The 23,033-nt window shown below is 49.0% G+C and overlaps 1 protein-coding gene across 3 annotated transcripts in view; it reads left to right on the top strand.

The window, feature by feature from the left end:
* The window catches only part of RNF123 (ring finger protein 123), a 1,600,675-nt gene that overhangs the window by 29,301 nt on the left and 1,548,341 nt on the right, over nt 1-23,033 (top strand). For all 3 annotated transcript variants that reach the window (XM_078661207.1, XM_078661208.1, XM_078661206.1), the window contains exon 3: nt 10,655-10,739. In XM_078661207.1, the coding sequence (XP_078517333.1) occupies nt 10,655-10,739 (85 nt within the window). The remainder of the gene's footprint in view (nt 1-10,654; nt 10,740-23,033) is intronic.

Here is a 23,033-nt window from a genome sequence, read left to right as displayed (position 1 = left end):
TGCACTTAAAGTTATTTAATCTTTCTGAATTACTAATCGCAATAGAAGTAATACCCCCTTTCTGAGTTGCAAATAAACTGGGTTTCTAAGGGGTGTTTCACATCTAATGCTAATTGCAATGCAATGCACAAATGCTTTGCAACTATTTTTGCAGTTTCAAAGCAAAGAAGCACATGTGTTAACCATCAAAATTTGTCAGCTTCCTCTGCAATTGTGCAGGCGGCACACATCCACAGTATGCTTTCCCCAGTGCCAAATTCACAATTCTCTACTTGTGACTACTGTCCATTTAATGGATAGGAGTTGCACTGCAGCCACATTGAGAATGCTATGATGGTCAGAATTCAGTACTTGCTCTGTTATTATTATTATTATTATTCCTTCTTCATTAATATCGATGGGGCAGGTTCTCTGAAACTTTTTTTCGAAGAGACCTTAAATGTTGCAAAAGCTTTAGGAATCCCCTGCTTTACAAAGACGGAGACTAGTTGTATGTCACCAGCCGGTACACTCAAGAGGCACAAGAAATTCCACTGATGTCATTAGGGCAAAACATGGAAATTTAGAATACAAACTTGTTTCCTTTGCACACCATATTCTTGTAATATTGTAACAACTGGATAGTATAGTAATGTTTTTTTTAAATTATAAATCTATTTCTAATTCTCAGGATATACATTTTATATAAGACTGAGATTCTATATTGGTTTATAATAAACTAGCACTGTACCATTCCATTCCTCGGTTTCACACTCAAAAAAGAAACATATAGAAAGTTCTTGGGTATATTCATTGGCAGAAAGAAAGAGAAAAAGTCCATGAATTGTGACAGACTATTTAGTAAGATAAGATCACTATTTGAAACCTGGTCACCATTAACTTTGGCTTCTAGAGCTCACTTATTTACAATGAAAATGACAGTAACTCCCCTAATATTACTTTACTCATAGTAAATGTTATGATAAAAGGTGCAAAATACTGAGCAAATTTGTGTTGGGTAAGATTAAAAGCAAGAGTATAATTTATTACGCCACTAAAATCCAAAAGTTATGGGTGTTTAATTATCCAAACTTTCAACTTTACCATTTTGTCTTTGTCCTCGTACAGCAATTATAGTGGTTAATCTTTTGTCCACCAGTTGAGAATTTGTAGTGCTTAAATCTATAAAAAAAATATTTCTCAATCTAGCAAATATCTTAAAACATAACCAAATAATTGGTTGAAAAGTTAACATCTCTGAATCACTTTGTTCCATTTGCTGCCTGCCTATTGTTGTCATCATTCCCAACTCTTAAGTACTCATGATTCCTCCTAGTCACTCAGTATACTTCTTCCTATAAATATAATTGTGGACACTTCCACATTTATTTAAGGCACGTCGGAGCTCTACAAATAATTGCCATTTTAAAAAATCCATTGATTCATGTATACATTATGATCTTTGAATGCCCTGAACTTAATATATTTTGGAAAATGTCTGTGGTGAAATTTAACTTATGATGTATAAATTCACCTCAAATGGGTTAGATTTCTGATGAGTTCATCGTGTGGTGCATCCTGTTCTCGAAATACTAGTGAACCTTTCACCATATGATAGGAGATGGTTTTGCCATTACTCAAATTTAGAAAGTACATAGAAACATCTTTCCTTTTAAATATGGGTATACCTTGTATAACATGCTCATACCTGTACATTCCTCTGAGAAATTCCAAAGATTTTCAAAATGTTGATATTTATTACATAGATTTCTATTTGAAAATATTACAAATGAAGATCAAACCCTGTCTGAATATAATAATGTCCCCATATAACCGGATTCCCTCTGTAATATTTGATTTTGAAAAACTCCACCTAATTTTGTGTATATGTAGTTTTGAGCTATTGAAGACCTTGCAGGTGTATTGTCTCACCCGCCTATTGTTTGTCTTTTGTGTGCCTAGTTAGGTTTAGCAAGAAGAGGTAGTATAATTCTAATATTGTCCTATTATTGAAAGTGTAACCTTATACTCAAAATATTGACTATTTTGCATTCCATTCCACTTGCTTAATTTACTATTGTGGTTTTTTGCAACAACATAAAATGCTTTAATAAATAAATTGAAGAAGGTATTTGACTGTTAAACTTCATGTTTTGTTTTCATGCTGCCTAGTTGTAGGATTTTTCTAAATGTTTTGCTCAAGGTCCTGAACTAGCTTATGAAAGATTGGACTGGTTCATCATCATCATATTTACTTTATTCGCATTTGATGGATGCACAAAAGAACCGAGAAATTACACAGTGCAAAATGTGCAAATATGTATTCATAACAACACACTAATTTCTTATTAAAATACCGATGTATCGGATCCTAATGTAGATTAAATACCAGAAGCAAAGCATAAGATAATGTATTAAAATTCTTGCAGCGATTCGTTAGCTATGGTTAAAAAATATAAACAAATTGTTACAGCAAACTGAGTGAGAAAACACCCTTCATATACAAACTCTTACAAGTCGCAAAACATGCATTAGATAAATAATAAAAACCTTATAACTATTCTTTTGCTATAGTTAATACAATAAGAGCCAATTACTAAGACCGACCAAGTGAGACAACACCTCTCTCAGACGAGCTTTTCCTAGTCCATAAAACTGAGTATAGAAAGTTCGCAGTCATAAAACAAACAAATTGGGTTTCCAGCGTAGTAATTACAGCAAAGGCTGAGGAGTGTGACCATAGACACAGTTTTCTTAGCATTGGAATTATACATTTTTACCTCTCCAAAATATGCAACATAGTTTGTGATGAACGATCGTCACAGAGGCATAGTGACAAATGGTTAATCGAGTGTGCTTGAACTGGGTATACTACCTTAAAGGAAAGAAAATGTAATCTCATCCTAAAGATACGGTATGGTCTGGCATCCGGCGCCTATACTGATATAAAGCTATGCCTTTAACAAAGGGAGACAAATAACAGAAATACCAAAAGTAAGAAAAAGGAGAAAAACAGAACCCTTCCCCCCCCCCACCCCCTCCCTCATACTGGTGTGCTGGAGAACAGCTGTGCGAACCACTTTTAGTGGCGCAGGACGACATGGACTGTCGTCTTACTTAGTCGGCGATATAGAGTTCGTCAGGCGGAGGAGGCGCAGATATCTCAGGCACATAATTCCATTCATTTCTGTTGACAGTAGTGCCAGCAGCGGTTGCCAGGCTTCCCGGAAACTTCACATGGAATTAGTGAATGAGGTATGTATGCGTTCCATACCCAAGATGTACCAAAGCCGATGTAACCACCCTCTATAAGTCTGCTTCACCCACGTTCCCCAATGCGATAAGATGTTTTGGAAAGCCACCCCCAATGCCAACCCCATCTGTTTCCCCCTGCGGGACCTCAATGGATACGTCAGCGGATTAGGCATGCCCAAGACCACATAAGCAGGGAGTCTCTGGATCTGCGTGTCAAATTGGCGATCTACATCATCCAATACCACCGCCCAGTAACTCGTCAATTCCGTACATTCCCATAATAAGTGTACCAACGTGCAATCCGCCCCACAACCCCGCCAACAGGTCGGACTAGGTTCAGGGTTCCCCCTGTGCAGACGGACCGGGGTCAAGTACCAGTACATAGCCACTTTAACTACTGTCTCCTTATTAGCCACATTACATGCGGTGTGGGTGGCACGGTAATATATATTAGACCACTCCTTTGCTGTGAGATCCCTCCCCAATTCTCCCACCCATCTCCTCTGGCCGGCCGTGTACACTTTTCGGGCTGGAGGGTGTAACATCTCATAGAGCTCAGATATAATTTTCTTATCCGTGCTCTTCGTGTAAAGCCTTTTTTCAAATTTCGAGAGACCTTCGGCTGCACTTCCGTATTAAGTAAGCAATGTCTCAGTTGTAGACAGTGAAACCATCTGTCTCCGGAATGCCATATTCTGCACATAGGTCCCGGAAACATAGGATCCCTTCCAAATTGAAGAAATGTCCTGCAGCCTTGCATTTTGCTTCCCTCCATCTCGGGAATGCCCTGTAGTCCGCTCCTGGAGTAAAATTCCTGTTGTCCAGAATGGGAGTATTGGGTGAGGGAAAGGAGGATAACCCCTTTTTAAGGACGACTGCATCCCAAAACCGAAGTACCGAATGTGGGATGGGAGAGCCCCTGAGATTGGGAGGTCGATCTGTGCGTTTAAGAAGGGAGACCTTCCAGAGCAATAACTTGGCCAGCGCTCTATCCTGAAATAGCCATCTCTTTTCGGATTCTGATCTGTTCCACTCCACTAGATACCGGAGCTGGGCCGCTCTGAAATATTCCAAAACATTCGGAATCCCCAGCCCCCCCTCTTCCGGTTGTAAATAACCCAGCTCCCTGCGTAACCAAGGCCTAGCCCCCGCCCAGACAAAGTGCTGAATTATTAGTTGCAACTTCTGAATAGTGCCGGGTGGTGGCCAAAACGGAATCGTCTGAAAATGGTAGAGTGCTTTAGGCAGGATAGACATTTTAATGGCAGCCACCTGTCCTAAGAGGGATAACTGATGCTGTTTCCACCGCTGGAGGTCACAAGCGACCTGACGGTTAAGTGGGTATAATTAAGCATAACCGTTTGGGAGACCGACTGGCCAGTTCAATGCCCAAGTAGGGAATAGACCTCTTGACTTGAATCCCTGCTTAGGTGCCCCCCCTCGATGCAAGCAACTGTCCTGTTTTATTCAAGCAGGATCATGGACTTCCCGACATTAACCCGGAACCCCGAGACTCGACCAAAGGTCTCCAGTTCCCTCAAAAATGCCGTGACCGAACGCGCTGGAGCTTCCAGGAAGGCGATGATCTCATCCACATAGAGGCTTAGAGTGTGCCTCTTACCCCCCCATGCCCAATATGTCGGGTTCTCCTGGATCTTCTGAACGAGCGTCTCAACATAGAGGGCAAAAAGAAGGGGAGACAGCGGACACCCCTGGCAGGTTCTGCGTTGTATCTTAAAAGGTCTGGACGTTACCCCATTTACCCGGATTGTCGCCGTGGGCGTACTGTAACAACTCGCAACCCGTGCACCGAAATCTCTCACCCAGCCCGAAATCCCAATCCACACGGTTGAATGCCTTCTTGGCATCTACCTACAGTAAGAGGGCATCCATATCCGTGCGATGGGCTTTATCGATAAGATGAAATAGGCGTTTGGTATTGTTGCTGCTTTGCTGATTGTGAATAAAACCGGACTGATCGGGTTAAGTGATGCCCGGCATAAGGGGCCCCAATCTAGCCTCCAAAATGGCAGTGAACAACTTGAGGTCTACATTAAGCATCGACCCCGGGCGGTAGGAACCGCACAGGGGCGTATCCGTTCCCGGCTTCGGCTGTATGACTATAGAAGCCGCCAGCATCTCCGAGGGAATCGTCCCGGGTCCCGTAAAAGAGTAAAAAAGTTTTGTCAATACCGGGGCCAGCATCGTACAAAACGTTTTATAAAACCCGCCCGAGAAGCCATCCGGTCCCGGCGACTTCAACGGTTTGAGACACGAGATGGCTCCCACGACCTCTTCTATGCGAATGGGGTCATCCAACGAGTCGGCGTGAGCCAACCCCAGTGCGGTTATGTGTGTCTCTGCCAGGTAATCTTCCACTACGGTAAGTGAAGGGGACTCCCTACGATACAAGTCGGTGTAATATGTTTGAAATACCTGGGCTATCTCCTCGTCGCTATCCGCCACTGTCCCCTACATCATTGTGAGAGAGTGTACCTTGGCAGATAGGGTACGAGCTCTCAATTTGTTCGTGGGCATGCGTCCCGTCCTATCTCCCCCAACGTAGTTTGAGTGCTTGAGCTGGAGCACTGCGAATTCGGCCATGTCAAGATAGAATCCCACCATCTGAGCCAGCACCTCTTGGAGTTGCCTCCAGACCCGTGGCGCCCCAGTCCTGCTATGCACGCTCTCTACTTCCAAAATTGTCTGTGAATTGGTCACGTTTAGCCTGACGCTTCCTGTTTTCGGCTGAGGAGATTGCTATCAGTTCTCCCCATACCACCACTTTTAGAGCCCCCCACAGGTAGGATTGAGAGACAGTTGGGGAATCGTTGTTGGTGAGGTAGTTTGTAATGCATTTAAGAATCTTCTCCTGCACCTCTGGTCTATGCAAACATGCCCTACCTCACTCTCCACCCCCCACCCGGCTAGTGCGGCTCCGGCACCCACTGGGTCGCATGTACTGCATCGTGGTCTGAGAGGGCCGCTGGCGTTATCATTACCACCCTCACTAAGGCATTCACCTCAGTCGTATCTAGTAAGATTTCCAGACGGGCATAAGTGTGATGTGCGTGGGAACAGTAGGAAAATTGTGAGGTTGGAGGGTGAGCTGCCCTCCACATGTCTGTTAGCCCGTGGTCCCGTAACCACTGCCTACCCTCCGCAGAAATTGCCCCTGACTGACCATACCTGTGGCTAGACCGGTCCGCTGACGTATCCATAACGAGGTTCAGGTCCCCTCCTACCATCACCCAGCGTTCCTCTGACCCCAGAACATCAGATAGAGCCTCCTTTAGGAACTTCTCTTGTCCCGCCTTGGGCGCATACAGAGACCCACCACCAGAGGCGAGCCCCCCACCCACAGTTTGTACACTAAAAGCCGTCATTTGATTTCCGCTACTTTGTCACCCACCTTCCCCGCAAAACGTTTAGTCACTAACAGGGCCACTCCTGCCTTCTTATCGTGTGTGGAAGAGAAAAATTGTTTGGGTAGTGCTCTGGACCGCATCCGTGGCCAATCCTTTGTCAAAAGATGAGTCTCCTGCAGGAGACATATATCCGCCATGACTGCTCTAGATATGACCGCATGGACCTCCGTTTATTGGGGCTATTCGAGCCGCGCACCTTGAGAGTTCAGATGCGAAACTCTGTTTGTGTCATGTCTGATAGACGATCCCTTGCAGCTGCAGCTGTCCCCTAGTCCACCTCCTCCCATACCGCCGCACTCTGCTCCCCCACTGTGCGCCTATGCTGCTTACGCGTACCTAGACCCCCACTTAGCACACCAGTTCCCCACCCACCCCTCCCTAGCCCCCACTGAACTGCCCCCATCACCCCAATGTCCAGAGCCCGCAGTGCTTGATCGCGCACCTCTGGAAGAAGAAGTAAGTTGGGACATCCGGTGACTCAATACTGCATTGTCCCCCCGCCCCTTAACACTTTCCAATTGGCAGCAGTCCCCTCACCAGTCATGAGCTGTCAGTAGACGCAGTATCCTTCAGCACCGACTCCAATGCCGCTTTTCTTTCTTTCGCCATCACCTAGGGGGTCAGGCCCCCGTGAAGCTCCAGAAAGCCGTCTCGCACCCACTCTCTGCCATCGATCTCGGGGTGGCTGCTGACTATTGTTGGGTTTGTCGTTGGGGCTGCGGGGCGGGAGGCCCAGCAGCCCACGGGCCTCTTGTAACGAGCGGATCTGGTGAAGCTTACCCCCACTATTTAAAAATGATGCGGAAGGGATGGCCCCAGGAGTATGCCACTCCTTTGTCGTGAAGGTGGGCAGTCACTTCTCGAAAGGCTTGTCGTTTTTGGAGGGTAATGGCTGCCAAGTCCTGGTACAGGGGTATGGTATGGCCCTGGTATTGGATCGGTCGCTTCGCTCTGGCCTCCCGATGAATGCATTCCTTTAGGGGGTAGTCCGGCAAGGATATCTGGAGGTGGCGCGGGGGCCCTCCGGCGCTGACCAACTCTATGGGCTCTATCAATGCGGATCTCCAAATCAGTTGAGAGCCAGAGTGTCCCCTGAAACCGGGCCTGTAGGTATCGGACCATGTCTGTCCCTTCTGCCCCTGACGGAACACCCCGGACGCTTATGTTATTCCGCCAGGAGCGGTTTTCAAGATCCTCCGTATGTGCATGGAGGTCGATTTGCTGTTCCCACAAGCGGATCACCTCCTGCTGGAGTTGTCACCTCGATGTCCCTATAGTGTTCCTGATCCTCAATCGCAGCCACTCTGTCCCCTAGAGTATTCACTTGCCGTCAAATCTCTCTCACCACCTCCGCCACTTCAGATTTCAGGGTCTGAAAATCATCCCGGAAGGTATTGAATAAGGTTTCTAGAAAGGCGCGTGTGATCAGGCCCTCCGCCCCCTCCACCTCGGAACCCGCCGGAGCCGGCTTGGTGAGCATGTCCTTCAGTGTACGGGCCTTCTTGGTCCTCAGCGTCGCCATGCACGCGGCGTACCCGGTGGATCCCCAGCTGATAGCCACGTCAGCGAGGGCCTGCTTATGACACCTAGTCCACTGGAGACCGATCCACCACTCCCGCCGGCTACCTGCCTAGTGGGTGCGGGCACCTGTCGATCCCTCTGGCCGATGCCCCGTGCACGCTGTCCTGCAACTGTCCCTGCTACCTGTACTTGGCCCCTGCGTCTCTGGCCGCCGGCCCGCCATGAACTACTGACTGTGCGTGTGGGGCAGCTGGGGAATGCTTCCTTCCGGGCTCTGTGAACTCCAGCTGAGCCCCTGGCCGCCGGGGCAGGCTCCCGGGTGTGCGCAGCCCCACTGTATGAGCTCCAGCAGATAAGTCTGGCCGCTGCTCCCCTGCGCCTCACCCTACCCCTTAAAGCTGCCCGAAGACTCACTTACTGCATCCAGACGCTCCCATACCTCCTTTCCCGCCCTTGACCGGAAGGACCCATGTCGTCTGTAGTGGGCCGCCGGCTCCACCCCACGTGGTACCACCCCGGAAGGGCAAGCCAGCCGACCCGCCTGGCAGAATTCCGCCGCTGCTGGGCCCCTCTGCAGCAGGGGTGCACCAATCTGCCCACTGGTCAGCCTGCGGGATATGCAGTCTCCACTAGGCCTACCAGGCCCGCTGCTCCCTCCTTCCTGCTCACTCCAACCGTCTGATCAACCGTGCTGGTGTCAGCCGCTCCGCACTCTATCCGGTACCGAGTCGGCACACCGTGAGGGCTCCCAGCGCCCACGTCTCCTCTCAAGCGCCACCGAGGTGAAAGGTCCTGTCGAGCCGCCATTTTGCGATGCCGCCACGCTGCTCTGGGTTACACCAGCACTTCCTCCACTCTGCCTGCACGCTGTATCAGCGTGAGTTAATATCAATGGCGCCACCTCTCAGTGCCAGCGAAGCAATGGCGGGCTTTTCTAAAACGGAAGGTGCACCCCACTAGGAGCAGTGTGCGGGCGAGCTCCACCTGACGAGTCCCGCTTCCGCAGTATGTTATCGCCACCTGCTGCACCCATATGGGCCTCACCACATTGCAGCCGCCAACCTCAGCACTCCGCAGCCCTCCAGACCTCCACACACGGCCCAGCGAGTCCCAGGCCGATTGCAGGGTGATCCAGTCTCTGTCCAAGCTGGCACTATTAAGGGGCGAGCCATGCAATCTTCGTGGCCGAAACCCTCCGCTAGCGGGTGCCCTGCCATCGGAATTCCTGTCCCCGCATTCCGGGCCAGCCGACTGCAGATGCGATCTCCGCCCGGCCATCCCGGCCCTTTCTCACACAACCGACTTGCTGCTTCCGCTGCTTGTGGTATTTGGCCGGCGGCGGCGCAATCGTGGCACCTGCGCGATCCCCAGCTTGCGGTGCTGGCGGCCTATTGAATGGCGGGCCTGTCTGCCATTTCCATCGACCGCACGGCAGCTTACCTTGTGGTGCCAACACGAGCTCTCCAGCCCTCAGCCGCCATCCGTATCGCTCCTAAGCTGCAGTCGGGCTGGGGTGCACTCTGCCTGTAGTTCTGAGCTTTAGTAGGGGGTATAACACATCCTTTGGGCAAAGTTGGGCGCTCAGGAGCGGGTAACTGAATCAATGCACATCTTACCCGCTCGCCATCTTGGCCACGCCCCCAACAACTATTTTTTAGCAAAGTTGTCCTCCACAGTCTGCAAGCAAGGCACCCACTTGGGCTGTACCCCATATTTCGGCACTATAAGTGGCTAGGGCTACAGATTTTGCCAGGTAGATTTGTACAATTTCCCTGACTAGTATGTCCATGCATAGATTTCTTCTGTAAACTGCTTGCATGTCTCTTTAAACTGGTTTACGATGATATAACTCTGCTCACAGAGAATATGAAACCAAGTAGAATTCACGGAAATCTGCAATTCTTAATCTGTCAACAGGTGAACTAAGAAAGCACATGCTGTTGTTTAGCCTACTTACAACAGTCGGCATAATAGCGGATTGAAGGTCTGAAAAAAGAAGAGGATTGGGTTATGCTGATAAATATAGCTCTGAGGCATAACTGAAGAGGGGTGTCTATTGTGGTCCAGTCATCGTAGGTGTATGCACTGAAGAAAAACATTGGAATTGCGAAGGAGGCAGTAGGATTGATATTATTCTTAACATTACAATTGTGGGCTTCTGATGAATAGACCGACATTGCTGAACATCAGGGTTTTCTTGTTGTCATTGGAGCTGGGTGGTTAAGGACGCATGACTTTTAGATGAGCGTAGCTTACTTTTAGCAAAAACAGTCCAAATAAATATCAAAGTGATATGGATTATTGACCCTGTCTGCAAGGAGCGAGTAATTCCAGAGAAGGTCTGATAAGAGTGGATTTCTGCCTGAATGTTGAAATCCCAAAATGTGATATAGTTTCTCATAACTGTGATTGTATGTTGTGCTCACTCCAATAACTCCTAATTGTTACATTTCTTAAACTTTGTGCTTCAGGAATAGTGAACGAACGGGTGCTGAGCGATTACCTCCATCGTATCTTCCCCAGTCCTGAAGGAGTCCAGTACTCTGCAGGTTACAGGTATGTTTCTATGCCATGTTTAACCTTCGTCTTAGTTGAATATTGTTACATCAATGTCACCGTGCTTTCTTCAGTGGGCCATTGAGTTCAATCGAAGGCGAAAGGTAGAAGCTGTATAAGATAACAGTAAAATCAGGACCATTTTGTAATCTTGAATAGTAGGTGGAGTACTCCACATATTCCCAGGTTTGTGTAGGCGATTACATCACAAGGTTCTGGATTCAAAAAACACTTTTAGGCCATTGTCTTCCAGGGAAATACTCATCGAAGTCATAAGTACTGAATTGTCCCACACATACGTGGGATTTCCGAGCACTTTAAAAACAAATGAAAATCGTAATTCGATTGGAGTGTTAGCTCCCGTGGCTCCAACGCGACTAAGAGGGTGAGTTGGCCAGTATCTAATCTGGATATATTTCAGTCATCCAGTGCCTGGCAGGCTGTACACAATTTTGCATTGCTGAAAGGTCTTCGTCTCCAGGGCATCAAAAATGTCTGGAAGCATTTTACACTCTCCCTCTCAGTTCAGTTCAGTTCAACTTTATTTCGGCTAATATAGCCATAAAAGCAGGAAGTACAGAAACAAAAAGAAAACAATTACAGACAAATATATACAGGGTCCCTTGCCAACATTTAACCACATGAACAGGTTACAATTAATAAAATTAATAGAATGGGGTAAAGTAACAATTGATCCAAAACAAGTATTTTTACAGTACTACGTTAAAATCTAAATAATTTAATAAAAAGGTTATTTCCATGATTAAAAAGCCAGACTAAAAACCAGAGTTTAAAACCACCCATTTTTACAAAAGGTGAACTCAGTGCATTCTTCATTAACTAATGCTGAAGGAGAAGGCTAAATACTCCAATATTGCATTACAGCTTGTATCCAAGCCGTTTCCTGATGAGATACACATTAAATAAAAACCTACTTATGCAAAAAACTACCAGTTGTGAGGTGTTAGACTTAATGATACGCTCTGCCTCTTTGTACGACCTGACACACACATTTTTGCAGAGGGGTCTAATCCAACCGTGCCTAGGTAACATATAGGCCGAACAAAAAAACAGTAAATGGACATCGTCTTCCTTTACCTTTGATGAGCAGAGGGTACAGAGACCATTGTCATTTTTACCTCCCCATCTGCATGTATTAGCATTCGTCTGTAATACCCCATATCTAAGTTGCAAATATAAAGTTTTTGCTAATGGTGGTCCTATCTCATCCATGAATACAGCGTTTTCCTTTATAGTCAGGGATTTCTGGGTCAATATGCCAACATATGAACTATGAAATAGCTCATCGTTGACATAGGACCAGTAAGTAGACTTTAAAAGCTTTTTACAAACCAGTGTCATATTCTGGGGTTCGTCCCAAAAATGGGACAGCCCTAACCTGGTACACCAAAGGGAAATATGTTTTTTTTTTCACAACAATTTTATTGATAAAGATGAGCATATGAAATAGAGTGGTACCCCACAGTCAGGATGGTACCACCAACATACCGATACAATCATGAAATAGGACTGAGTGTCCAATCGAGGAACCAGTGTAACTCAAGGATTCAAAGAAACATTTTCCCCTTCTTTATCTTTTCGGTTACTTACTCACCCAACTCCCAGAACCCTCCCTGGAACCCACCCTAACCCCATGCATGTGTGTACGTACTGCGCCAATGCAAAGTCCTGATGTGGCAATTGCGTGTGTGGGAAACGGGGTCACCGGGCCACATGGGGCTAAAGGTCTTCCTCTCGTTCCGCTGGGGGGTCCAGTATCAAGCCCCTGTAGTCCGCCCACCTCCTCCATACCTTAAAATGCTTACGGGGGCAACCCCGTGCTTCAAAGATCGGTCTCTCCAGACCCATGCAGAAGTCCATGCCAGCCTTCCATGCACTCAGGGGGGGGGGGCTCACATCTTTCCATGCTCGGGCTAGGTCTCTTTTGGCTACCACTAGCCCCAGAAGGAGCAGGTGTCTCTTGTAGACATTGCCACCAACCCCCTCCAAGATGTGCAGTAGGCCCAGACGGTGAGTACGGGGGAGGGTCCAGCCCAGCACCTCCGACAAGCAGCCCCACACACCCCTCCAGAAGCCAATCAGTCTGGGGCACAACCATACTGTGTGGAGCAACGTACCCATCTCCACCCCACAACGCAGACACTCCGGGGACTCAATCAGTCCTGCCTTCCACAGGCGCTCACGTGTATAGTAGGCTCTATGAAGAATTTTAAATTGTATGAGTCGAAACCGTATTGCAATAGCTGCTCCCCTCGGGGATTCCAAGGCCTCCCGCCAATCATCTTCATCTAGTTGACCGATATCAGCCTCCCAGGCCGTCTTCAGTGGAAGAAGGGTGGAGGAGCAATGGGTGACCATTGTCTGGTAGATGCGTGAAACTTTTTTATCCCCAAGGTCACCCATAAAGACCTTCGCCTCAATTGGGCTAAATTCTGGGAGTGAGTCAAGGTTGGCAAGGCTGGGCATCAGTGCATGCCGGAATTGTAGATATCGGAAAAACTGAGATTGGGGCATATCGAATTCAGTACTAAGAGCCTGGAAAGACTTGAGCGCCGTTCCGGACATCACATGGCCCAGCTGCGAGATACCGATTGCGTCCCAGCCATCGAAGCCTGATAACTTAGACAGTTCGGGCAGCATGCCGTTATGCCACAAGGGCGTTTCCGCGGTCAGTCTGCCCCACCAGCCCATGCGACGTAAGGCCTGTCGCCACACTGCAAAGACAAGTCGAGTAACCCTCGGCAGCGAGCGACGCAGTCGGGGTGAGTAGAGGACGGTGTGGAGCGAGTTATCGCCCATCAAAGCACGTTCCAGGGCATAGGCTGGATCTCCACCGTCACCATACCACCATTCATTCAGAATGAGAAGATGCGCGGCTTGATAATACGACTGTAAATCTGATGTGGCTAAGCCCCCACAGTAGGTGGACAAAAAACACGTACGCAGTGCCACTCTGGCGGCACCCCCAGCCCAAAGAAAGCGGCCCAACACTGAGTTGACCTGCTTGAACCATTGAGGCGGGATAGGATACGGATGATTCTGTAGTTGGTATAGGAGGCGCGGTAGCGCCACCATCTTGAAAATAGCGGAGCGGCCAAAGATCGACAGGGGCATCCGAGACCAAGTCTTGACATCCGTCTGTACCCGCTCCCAGACGGGCATTAGATTACGTTCCCAGGCAGTGTCCGCCGAGTCCGAAAGAAATACTCCAAGGTACTTCAGACCGGTCGTAGCCACTCGCAACCCCGAAGCCCAGGGATCCGTTACCGTGCCCCCTTCCAGTACCCACAACGTGGATTTATGTAGGTTCAGATACAAGCCTGAAGCCTCCCCAAATAGTTGCATAACCTCTAGGACACGCGGGCCCGAGCGCTGCAAGTCGGTAAGGAAGAAGAGGACATCGTCCGCGTATAACGCAATCCTATCCGACAGGGTGGCATTCCACTGAAAGCCCCGAATCAGCGCATCTTGGCGCACTCTGGCAGCTAGAGGTTCCATGGCCAGTGCAAATAAATAGGGGGAGAGAGGGCACCCCTGTCTGGTCCCACGGCCAATGGGGAACATTTCCAACACCGCCCCGGCGACCCGCACCGAGGCTGTGATGTCAGTATAAAGGAGTTCGATGTATGACAAGAAGACTGGGCCTAGGTTAAGACAGCGCAGTAATGCAAATAGGTACGACCAGCTAACAGAGTCGAAGGCCTTGTTAATGTCGGCCAGCAGCAACGCCGCCTGGTCCCCCAAGACCCCAACCGCGTCAATCGCCGCCTGTGCGCGTCGGATATTATGTCGCGTTGCCCTGTGAGGCATAAAGCCTGCTTGGTCCGAATGGACCAAGTCCGAAATATACGGAGCCAGACGGTTCGCCAGGGCCTTGGCCAAAACCTTGGCTTCAACATTAATTAATGATATGGGTCTATACGAGTCATGGCTATTCGGGGGTCTGCCTGGCTTCAGAAAGACCACTATTTCCGCATGGCGCCAGTCCGGGGGCAATATCCTCCGTGCACGTGCCTCCTCAAGCACCTGGCGATAATGAGATCCGAGCTGCACATGAAATTTTTTGAAAAATTCGCACGGGTAGCCATTTGGGCCAGGGGCCTTACCGGCATTGAGTTGCCCCAGTGCGTCTCCCAGCTCTTCGGCTGTGAGGGGGGCATCCAGGGCCGTCTTGGTCTCGTCCGAAACCGGTACAGGCGGCAATTCTGCGAGAAAACGAGCTAAGTCGCCTTCAGACAACTGGTCGCGAGGAGCGTATTGGGCTGTATAGTATGTGGCGAAGCTCGCCGCCAATTCGTTTGGGTCGGTCAGGACCTCCCCATCGCCATTCGTGAGACCTGGCAGTATGAGGGGTTGGAAGTTGTGTTGGCACAGTCTATGGAGCATTGAACATGATTTGTCCCCCCCCCATTGGTACACCCGACTCCTGGTGGCCAGCCATGCCTGTTTGGCTTCATCCATCAAGAGGGACGCATATGATTGCTGTGCCTGCAGAAGCAGCCGCATCCCGACTTCACCACCTCCCTCGCGGCTTTCCCGCTCCAGTGTCGCCACTCGCGCAGCCGCCTCGGTAGTCTGTTCTCGACGCCTCTGACGGGCCGCCGAGCACCATGCGATATCCACCCCCCGTATGGTAGGCTTCATAGCCTCCCACACCACTCCTACATCAGCACCCTCCACTAGGTTTTCACGCCAGTAATGGTCAATGGTTTCTCGCAGGTGCTTAGTATAGGCCGGTTGTAGGAGATGCCACGAGGACATCCTCCATCTAAACGGCTGTCGTCTCCGGAGGAGTTCCACTCTAACTGAGACGGGGGAGTGGTCAGACAGGCCCCTCGGCAAGATGTCAGCGCCCCTCACCCTATACAAACATTCCCTAGGCACAAACACACAATCAAGCCTCGAGAACGAGCCGTGGACAGCTGAAACATAAGTATATTCTCGGGCTGCAGAGTGCATATGTCGCCAAGTATCTACCCAGCCCAACCCCTCACTCAATGCATGCAATCTGGTGGGTGGAGGGGAAGGGGGGGGGGATCGCGGTCTCCTCTAGGCGCCTTTGGCGATCTACACATACATCCATCACATCATTCCAATCACCCCCAATCACTGCCAGCGATCCGGAGATGTCCTCCCACACTGCAAACAACCTCTCGGCCAGGGCCCACTGCAGGGGGGGAGGGGCGTAAACACTGCCAAATACCACAGATTCCGTGCCCACCATGCCCTTAACAAACAGGTAGCGACCCTGTGGATCCACCCACTGCTTCTCATGGACGTATGCCACCCTGTGGTGAATCAATATGGCCACCCCCCTGGACCCCCTAGAAAACCCCGCATGGAAAACCTGTTGATAACCAAACCTCTGCAGGCCCAGAGTCTTTGTGCCCATCATGTGAGTTTCTTGAAGCAAAAGCACATCTGCAGCTTCTTTCTTCCCCCAGCGTAACACAGCCCCGCGTTTAATTTTGTCTAGTAAACCCCTGACATTCCACGTAACCACCCGCATAGAGTCTTCAGGGCGGCGATGAGTCGATTCAGCCATGGTCCATTAAGATCCACCATATGAGCCCTCCATTCCCGCGCCACCCACCGCACACCACATGGAACATTATTGCGACACACACATGCATACTACTGTCTACCCCAAAAAGGAAGAAGCCCACCAACCCCTCAGCCCCACAACCCCAAACAGTCCCCAACCCCAACTCAGCGGCCACATCCCCGACCGCCCACATCCCGCCTCCCCCCGCCCTGTACCTCAATGAACTATGAAGTACCTGTCGCGGCATGGGTGGTCTCGAGACCAAAACGTAGGGCCCGGGCCCACCCATACCAATGGATCCCAACATCCCCAAAAAAAAGAACAGTAAAGTCACCCCCCCTCCCTCAGTGTCCCTCTCTCTAATGGGAGAGTGGTAGCCCCTATCACGTAGTCCCCGACCCCCCACCCCACAACTCTATCCACGATCAGGAGACAGAAGCAGCACCGTCCCAGGGCAGCAACACAGCCAGGTAATCAATGGGTCTCAGGCGACCCGGTGAGCCCAACCAGAATTCACAGCAGTAACAGTAGAACAGGGGAGCCGAGGCCCCGGAGTCCTCAGTGATCTGTCCCAGATTGTTCCGAATCCTCGGTTCTACCACTGTTCTGTGTGCCATCGACCGAGGCCGCGCGCCTGCGCGAGTTGGAGCGTTTGTTACGACCATTCTTCGTCGTCCGATGTCTCTGCGCCCGTGGTGACCCCTCAGGAGAGCCCGGATTGAGCCCTGGTTGAGAATTCGGCCTGAGCAGCACCGTTTCATCTGTCCATTTGAAAAGGTCCTCCGGCGTATCAAAGAACAGTGTCTGTGATTGGAAGATCACCCTCAGGCGCGCCGGGTACAACAGGGAATACTGGAGCTTAAGGCCTCTCAACTTTGCCTTGGCGGCCAAGAAAGAGCGACGCTGCTGTTGCACAAGTTTAGTATAATCAGGGAAAATCATGATCTTACTGTTTTCATAAAGGAGGGCTTCCTTGGTTCTAGCTTCCCTCAGTATGGCGTCCCTGTCGTGGTAGTTCAGCAGTCTAGCGATTACCGCCCTAGGCCGCTCGCCCTCAGGTGGCCTTTGCGTCAAGGCGCGGTGCGCTCTTTCAATAATGAAGCAAGCAGATAGCGTCCCTGGGGGCATCCAGGACTCCAGCCACTGTGTGAGGAATTGTTCCATGTTGCCTTTGTCACAGCGCTCCGGAAAGCCAATAAAGCGGAGGTTATTGCGGCGCGCCCGCCCTTCGGCATCTTCCACACGGAGCGCCGTGTTTCGTTGCGCAGATTCCATCTCCGCCATTTTCTTTTTAAGGGTATTCACGTCGTCCTCCACCACTGATACCCTGGATTCGGTCTCGGTGATTCGCGCCACGGCATTTCTCAGGTCCTGGCGCAACAGGGTCACATCCGCGCCAACTGCCCCAATCTTGGCGTCTAGCATGTCCCTTGACTGGGTGATGGCCGCCATAAGGGCGGCATTGTCCGGCCCCCCTCCAGGCGGAGCACCCCCCGACGGTCCAGGGCCCCCACCGGGCCCTGTAAATTTATCGATTGTCACTTGCTTGGTGGGGCCGCCGCCTCCTCTGGTCATGACTGCCGAGGTTATAAGGGCCCCAAGATGAAACTGAATGTGTGGGACTCCGACCGCCCTCGTTGAAGTCTATCCAATATAATGGGAGGGGGGGGGGGAGGGAGAAAGCAATGGCCCGGCTCTGGTCCCCGGGTGGGTCCTGGAGGGTTCACTCTGGTACGGCCCAATATCAAGTCTAGAGCGGGGCAGGCCTCAATGATCGCCAATGAGCAGGGTCTCCCACGACCAGCAACCTTCCCCTCGAAAGGTGGATAGTCCAAGTGTATCCCGCGCCACAGCGCCGGTGCCTCCCCTGGTCCGGGGGGGGGTATGGGGAGGGCCACTACTCACTGTTGCCGCCAGTCGCCAATCAACTGTGTCCCGGGTCATCCACCGCCGGGCGGGATCACCAAGGCGTCCGACCCCCTCCGAGACCGCAGGCCCCTGGTAGACGCGGGGCCGCGAAAATCGAGGTCCCGGCTGCGCCTGGGCCGCCAGGCCGTCTCGGCTGCCTCTGGTCGTCTGCCGCCCCTGTGTCTCCTCCCGATGCAGCTGGGCCCTGGAAGAGGAATCCTGTGCAATCCTTTCGCGTCCTCGGTGCCCCGGATTACTGAACGTATCGGCCGCCACTAGGCCAGGCGACTCACTGCACGGCTCCCCGGCCGGGGAGCTCCAAAACCGAGGCCCCGGCTGCTCCTCAGCCCTCCAGGCCGCACCTCTCGCCTCGCAGCCCAGTCCGGTTCTGAAACGCGGGACCACCGCTGGGCACACCGGAGGGTCCCCGGCGCTCCTGGCCACAATCGCCCCGCTTTGGTTGTGGGTTTCGGGGTCAGGGACCAGGATAAATAGTCGGATTAATGGCGGGCTGGCGGGAGCTCTAGCAAGCTGCGACCGCCATCTCCGCTTGCGTAGCCACGCCCCCGAAATATGTTTTAACCAAGCGATTTTCTTGTACTCCTCAATCTGAATAATCTCTATCAATCCACTTTTGTAGTTACACAACTCCGGGCTTGTCCATAACCTTACCCAATACAGCAATGGCCTAAGGATTGCTTGGTAATCTGTCCGTTTAAGATCCAAATCCAAAAACACTGGGACTAGGGGAGTTCTGGTTGGTAATTTAAGTAACCTACGCATAAAATGGTTTTCTTCCCGTTCGAAGTTGCGTTTACAGCAATGCACCCAAACCTCCGCACCATAAAGTGCCGCTGATTGGGCCTTTGCCTTAAATACTTCATGTGCCGGCGTAATAGCTTTAGAATAACTAGCTCCATGCACTTTTAGGATGGGCATCGAATTTTGTTTAAAGGATAGCCTACTTTTTACTAGATGTCCCTTCCATGAAAGGTTACTATCCAGCATAATACCTAGATAGTTAAAGCTCCCCACATATTTCAATTTTTGGTTATTTAAGTTCAAATTCTTCCTAAAGGACTTTTGCGGGTTTATGGACATATATTTTGTTTTAGATTAGTTTATTTCCAGCCCCTTCTTTACGCAGTAACCATAAAATTAATTCACTCGATTTTGAAGACCCTTCGGAGTCTGTGAAATGAGGATTGTATTGTCGGCAAAAAGTAGTGCCGTAATAGCCTCATCTCCTAGCTTCGGGGAGTCATGGTCACAGTCCCTTAAATAAGTAGGTATAGCATTAACATATAGTGAGAAGAGCGTGGGCGCCAGCACACAGCCTTGACGCACGCCACGACTCACAGGTATGGGCTTTGAAAGTTCGCCACCCTTCCCCCATCTTACTTTAGCATAATTCCCTGTGTGTAATCTAATAAGTTCTTTAAGTAGCTCGCCAGGGACCCCCATGTCTCTTAATGTGATCCACAGGAGATTCCGTGGAACGAGGTCGAAGGCGGCCCTCAAGTCTACAAATGCCACGTACAAACTGCCCTTTCTTATATTAATGTACTTCCAGCAGATGCTCGTGAACCTGAACACTTGATCCACCGTACTAATTTTTTATCTAAACCCTGCTTGGTATTTAGACAATATCTGTGTCCCCTCCATCCATTCTATGAGTCTGTTTAAAATATGTCTGGCGAAAACCTTCTGTAAAAGATCAATTAAACTAATTGGGCGATAATTGCCCGGATCATAGCGATCCCCTTTTTTTGAAAATTTTTACAATTTCTGCCCCTTTCCAACTGTCGGGAATTGGTGTTCCAGCCACTATAGAGTTACATAAGAAATTAATGTAAGGCCCCCATACTTCCACGTCATGGTTTAATAGATCTCCAGGAATCTTATCCGGCCCTGGCGCTTTACCCGCTTTAATGGCCTGTAGTGCTTGCATGGTCTCCTCTATACTGAATCGTATTGGCGCAATACTCAATTCTAGATTACTCTCTTTGTTTTGTGTGGGCGACCCCTCTTCATCGTGTGAATAGAGTTAAGTAAAATGGTCTCGCCATGTTTTTTAATCTAGATAAAGGTCCTTAGATGATCTGCCCTTTCTGTTGCCCTTTTATATTGAACTCCAAAAAGTACCCTGATCTCTTAATTTAGCAGCTATTAATAAATCATCCCATAGTGCATCGTCCCATGTTTTTTTCGCCTGGGTCAAGATTTTATTATATGCATGCCTACTTTCTTTTATAGACTGGGAGTTTTTTGGTTTTGACAGCCTGGAACAGGTGGTACTTTGCTAGACGGCATTCTTTATTGTACCAAGGGTTAGCCAACTCTAAATGACCTTCATTTGAGATCTTGTCCCTTTTGAAAATTTTACTCAGAAAGGGATTTAAAGCGTCAACCAATTTGTGATGTAGATCTAGAACACCCTGGCTGCCCAATAGGGGCTCCTTACAATATGCAATAGTGTCAGAAAAGGTATTATAAATATTTTGCATTGTCCCATCTTTAGCCAGGATATAGGGCCATCTCAGAGCACGTCTGTTATTAGATATCTGAGGTTCCCCAAGAGAACTATTTAGTACAACCTCTTCGTCTCGTTTAGATATAAAGGGTTGAGGGTTTAGCCATAGTTGGAGTGGAAGATGGTCACTCTCTGTCCTAACATCTATTTTGAGATCAATGAGTAAATACCATAAACTCAAAGAGACCAATATGAAGTCTATATGTGACTTACAGTTGCCTTTACAAAATGTCGGGGCTGCTGGTCTGTCCGACTGCAGGCGGCCATTACATGCCCTTAAGTCGTGGCCTACAGTCAGCTGTAGAATTTGAGTTCCTGCTACAGTACATTTAACTGACCCAGTAAAATCCAAATTTGGGATAACGTTTGCCATATTCTGTTCTTCGAGTAAATTATCAAGGCCCAACACTGGTTCGTATTTGCAATTAAAATCCCCTCCTACTACCACTTGGGCATTTGGTCCTACTGAATCTAAAAGGGAGTCTTGCAGTTCTATTACCTTAGATTCCTTATTTAATGGGTGTGGCCTATTATATATATTTATTAAATATACAATTTCATTTCCCCTTGTCACCACCTGTAATCCCAGTAAATCAGGGGAAGGAATTGTCAGAGGAGTAACTTCTATTTCTAAATGGACTCTAACCCAGATCACCAGGCCTCCTGACGCTCTCCCTCTTACAGAGGGAATCGCGTCACAATGAAAAGTTTTATACCCAAGCCTGTGCAGAGTTTCTAAAGCCCAAGTCTCCTGAAGGAGGATGATATCGTAATCCTCAATGTAGGTACACCAAACTAGGTCCCGAAGATTCCTAGCTAACCCTGCTATGTTCCATGATATTAATCTTACGGATAATTTATCCTTTGTTCCGGGTGAGGGTGCATCCAACAATATATCTTGTCTGGGGTTGACATCTAGAGGGACAGATTTAATACTTATTTCTTCCAATGAGGTGTTTCCAGTAATGGATCCCTCAGGCGCGGTACTATCAATATAACATATACTGGCGTCTCCTAGGGTGCCAATGTTGTCACCAATACAATTAAAAATCTTGTCCCTCACCACTGCATTTAGAATAGAGCCTGATATGGGCTTATCATCATAATTCAATATGGGCGCCACTATCTGTAGTTGCTCGAACTCTAAATTAATCATGTTTAGTTTGCCTGCCTGAGTAGTTAAGGTTAGCACCAAACCAGGGCTACCAACCGGCATAAGTCAATCATTCTGATCCAACGTACTCAGTGTCTGATATCTGTTATGCGTTGAGATCTCGAAGATTGAACTTCTGTCATAGTTAGGAGGCCTAATTGAGGTATTATACTGAGGAACCTTAGCTAAATGACTAAAAAAGTATCCCAAGGGGTGCACACCCACACTATTCTCACCCTGCTTCAGGGATGCTGCTCTAAGAAGCACAGTCGCAACATGTTGAGGGTACCTAAACTTAATGATGATACAATCAACCCTGCAAGTTTTCCTGGCATTTCCAATCCAAGGTACCCATCTAGTTGTCAATATCTGATCCGAATAGTTTATCGGGAATCCACAATTCTTGTTCAGCCAGGAAACAGTTTTATGTTTAAGTGAATCGTGTGATTCCTGGCGGATATTGAACTCTATAGGGTCTAAAGGTGGGACGTTTGAAAGTACGACTATGTATGGTTCACAATCTGGTGGGAGATTAGTTGGACGTATTTTCCTCACTGGAATTAATGCCCCCCCTGTACTTGCAGGGGCCACTTTGGTCTGTATAGACTGGCCAACCAGTTGGCTCGTCTCCCTAACTTTAGCCGTACTTGCCCTCCCCACCAATGTCTTCTGTACAACATTTTCTGGTAAATCGTCCCTATCCCTCACTTTTGGGCTCTCATCATTAGTTAACCGGTTTAGAAGACCTCCCAATCTAGACACTTCAGCTGTCAAGGCATCTATTTTTGCCACTAGAGGCTTGACAGTAGATTCTAGTTTAGACTCAAACATCTTAGTAATTTGGTCCAAAAGATCAGAGTTCGTGATAAGGCCGCTATTAGTAGTCATAGCCTCCTTGTGGCCAACAGTACTCCTCTGCACTGTGTCGGACGTTTTCTTATGGTATGTTCCTCCCCGCTTGGTCGATGTTTTCCTGCATTTCCTTACTGCTCTCTTAACTGGTGAGCGCCGTATTGAAACATCCATGGATTCATCTGGTAGATCATCGTCTAGTATGTCCTGATCTACCACTAATATATCTGGGGTTTCCACTATAAGACCATCAGTAGTAACATCAGTAGTGGGAAAGAGGGC

This window comes from Lissotriton helveticus, chromosome 9 (genome assembly GCF_964261635.1).
Source record: "Lissotriton helveticus chromosome 9, aLisHel1.1, whole genome shotgun sequence".
In the NCBI taxonomy this organism is placed as follows: Eukaryota; Metazoa; Chordata; class Amphibia; order Caudata; family Salamandridae; genus Lissotriton; species Lissotriton helveticus.
The sequence above is the reverse complement of the archived record's forward strand: the minus strand, read 5'-3'. Positions and strand labels throughout refer to the sequence as shown.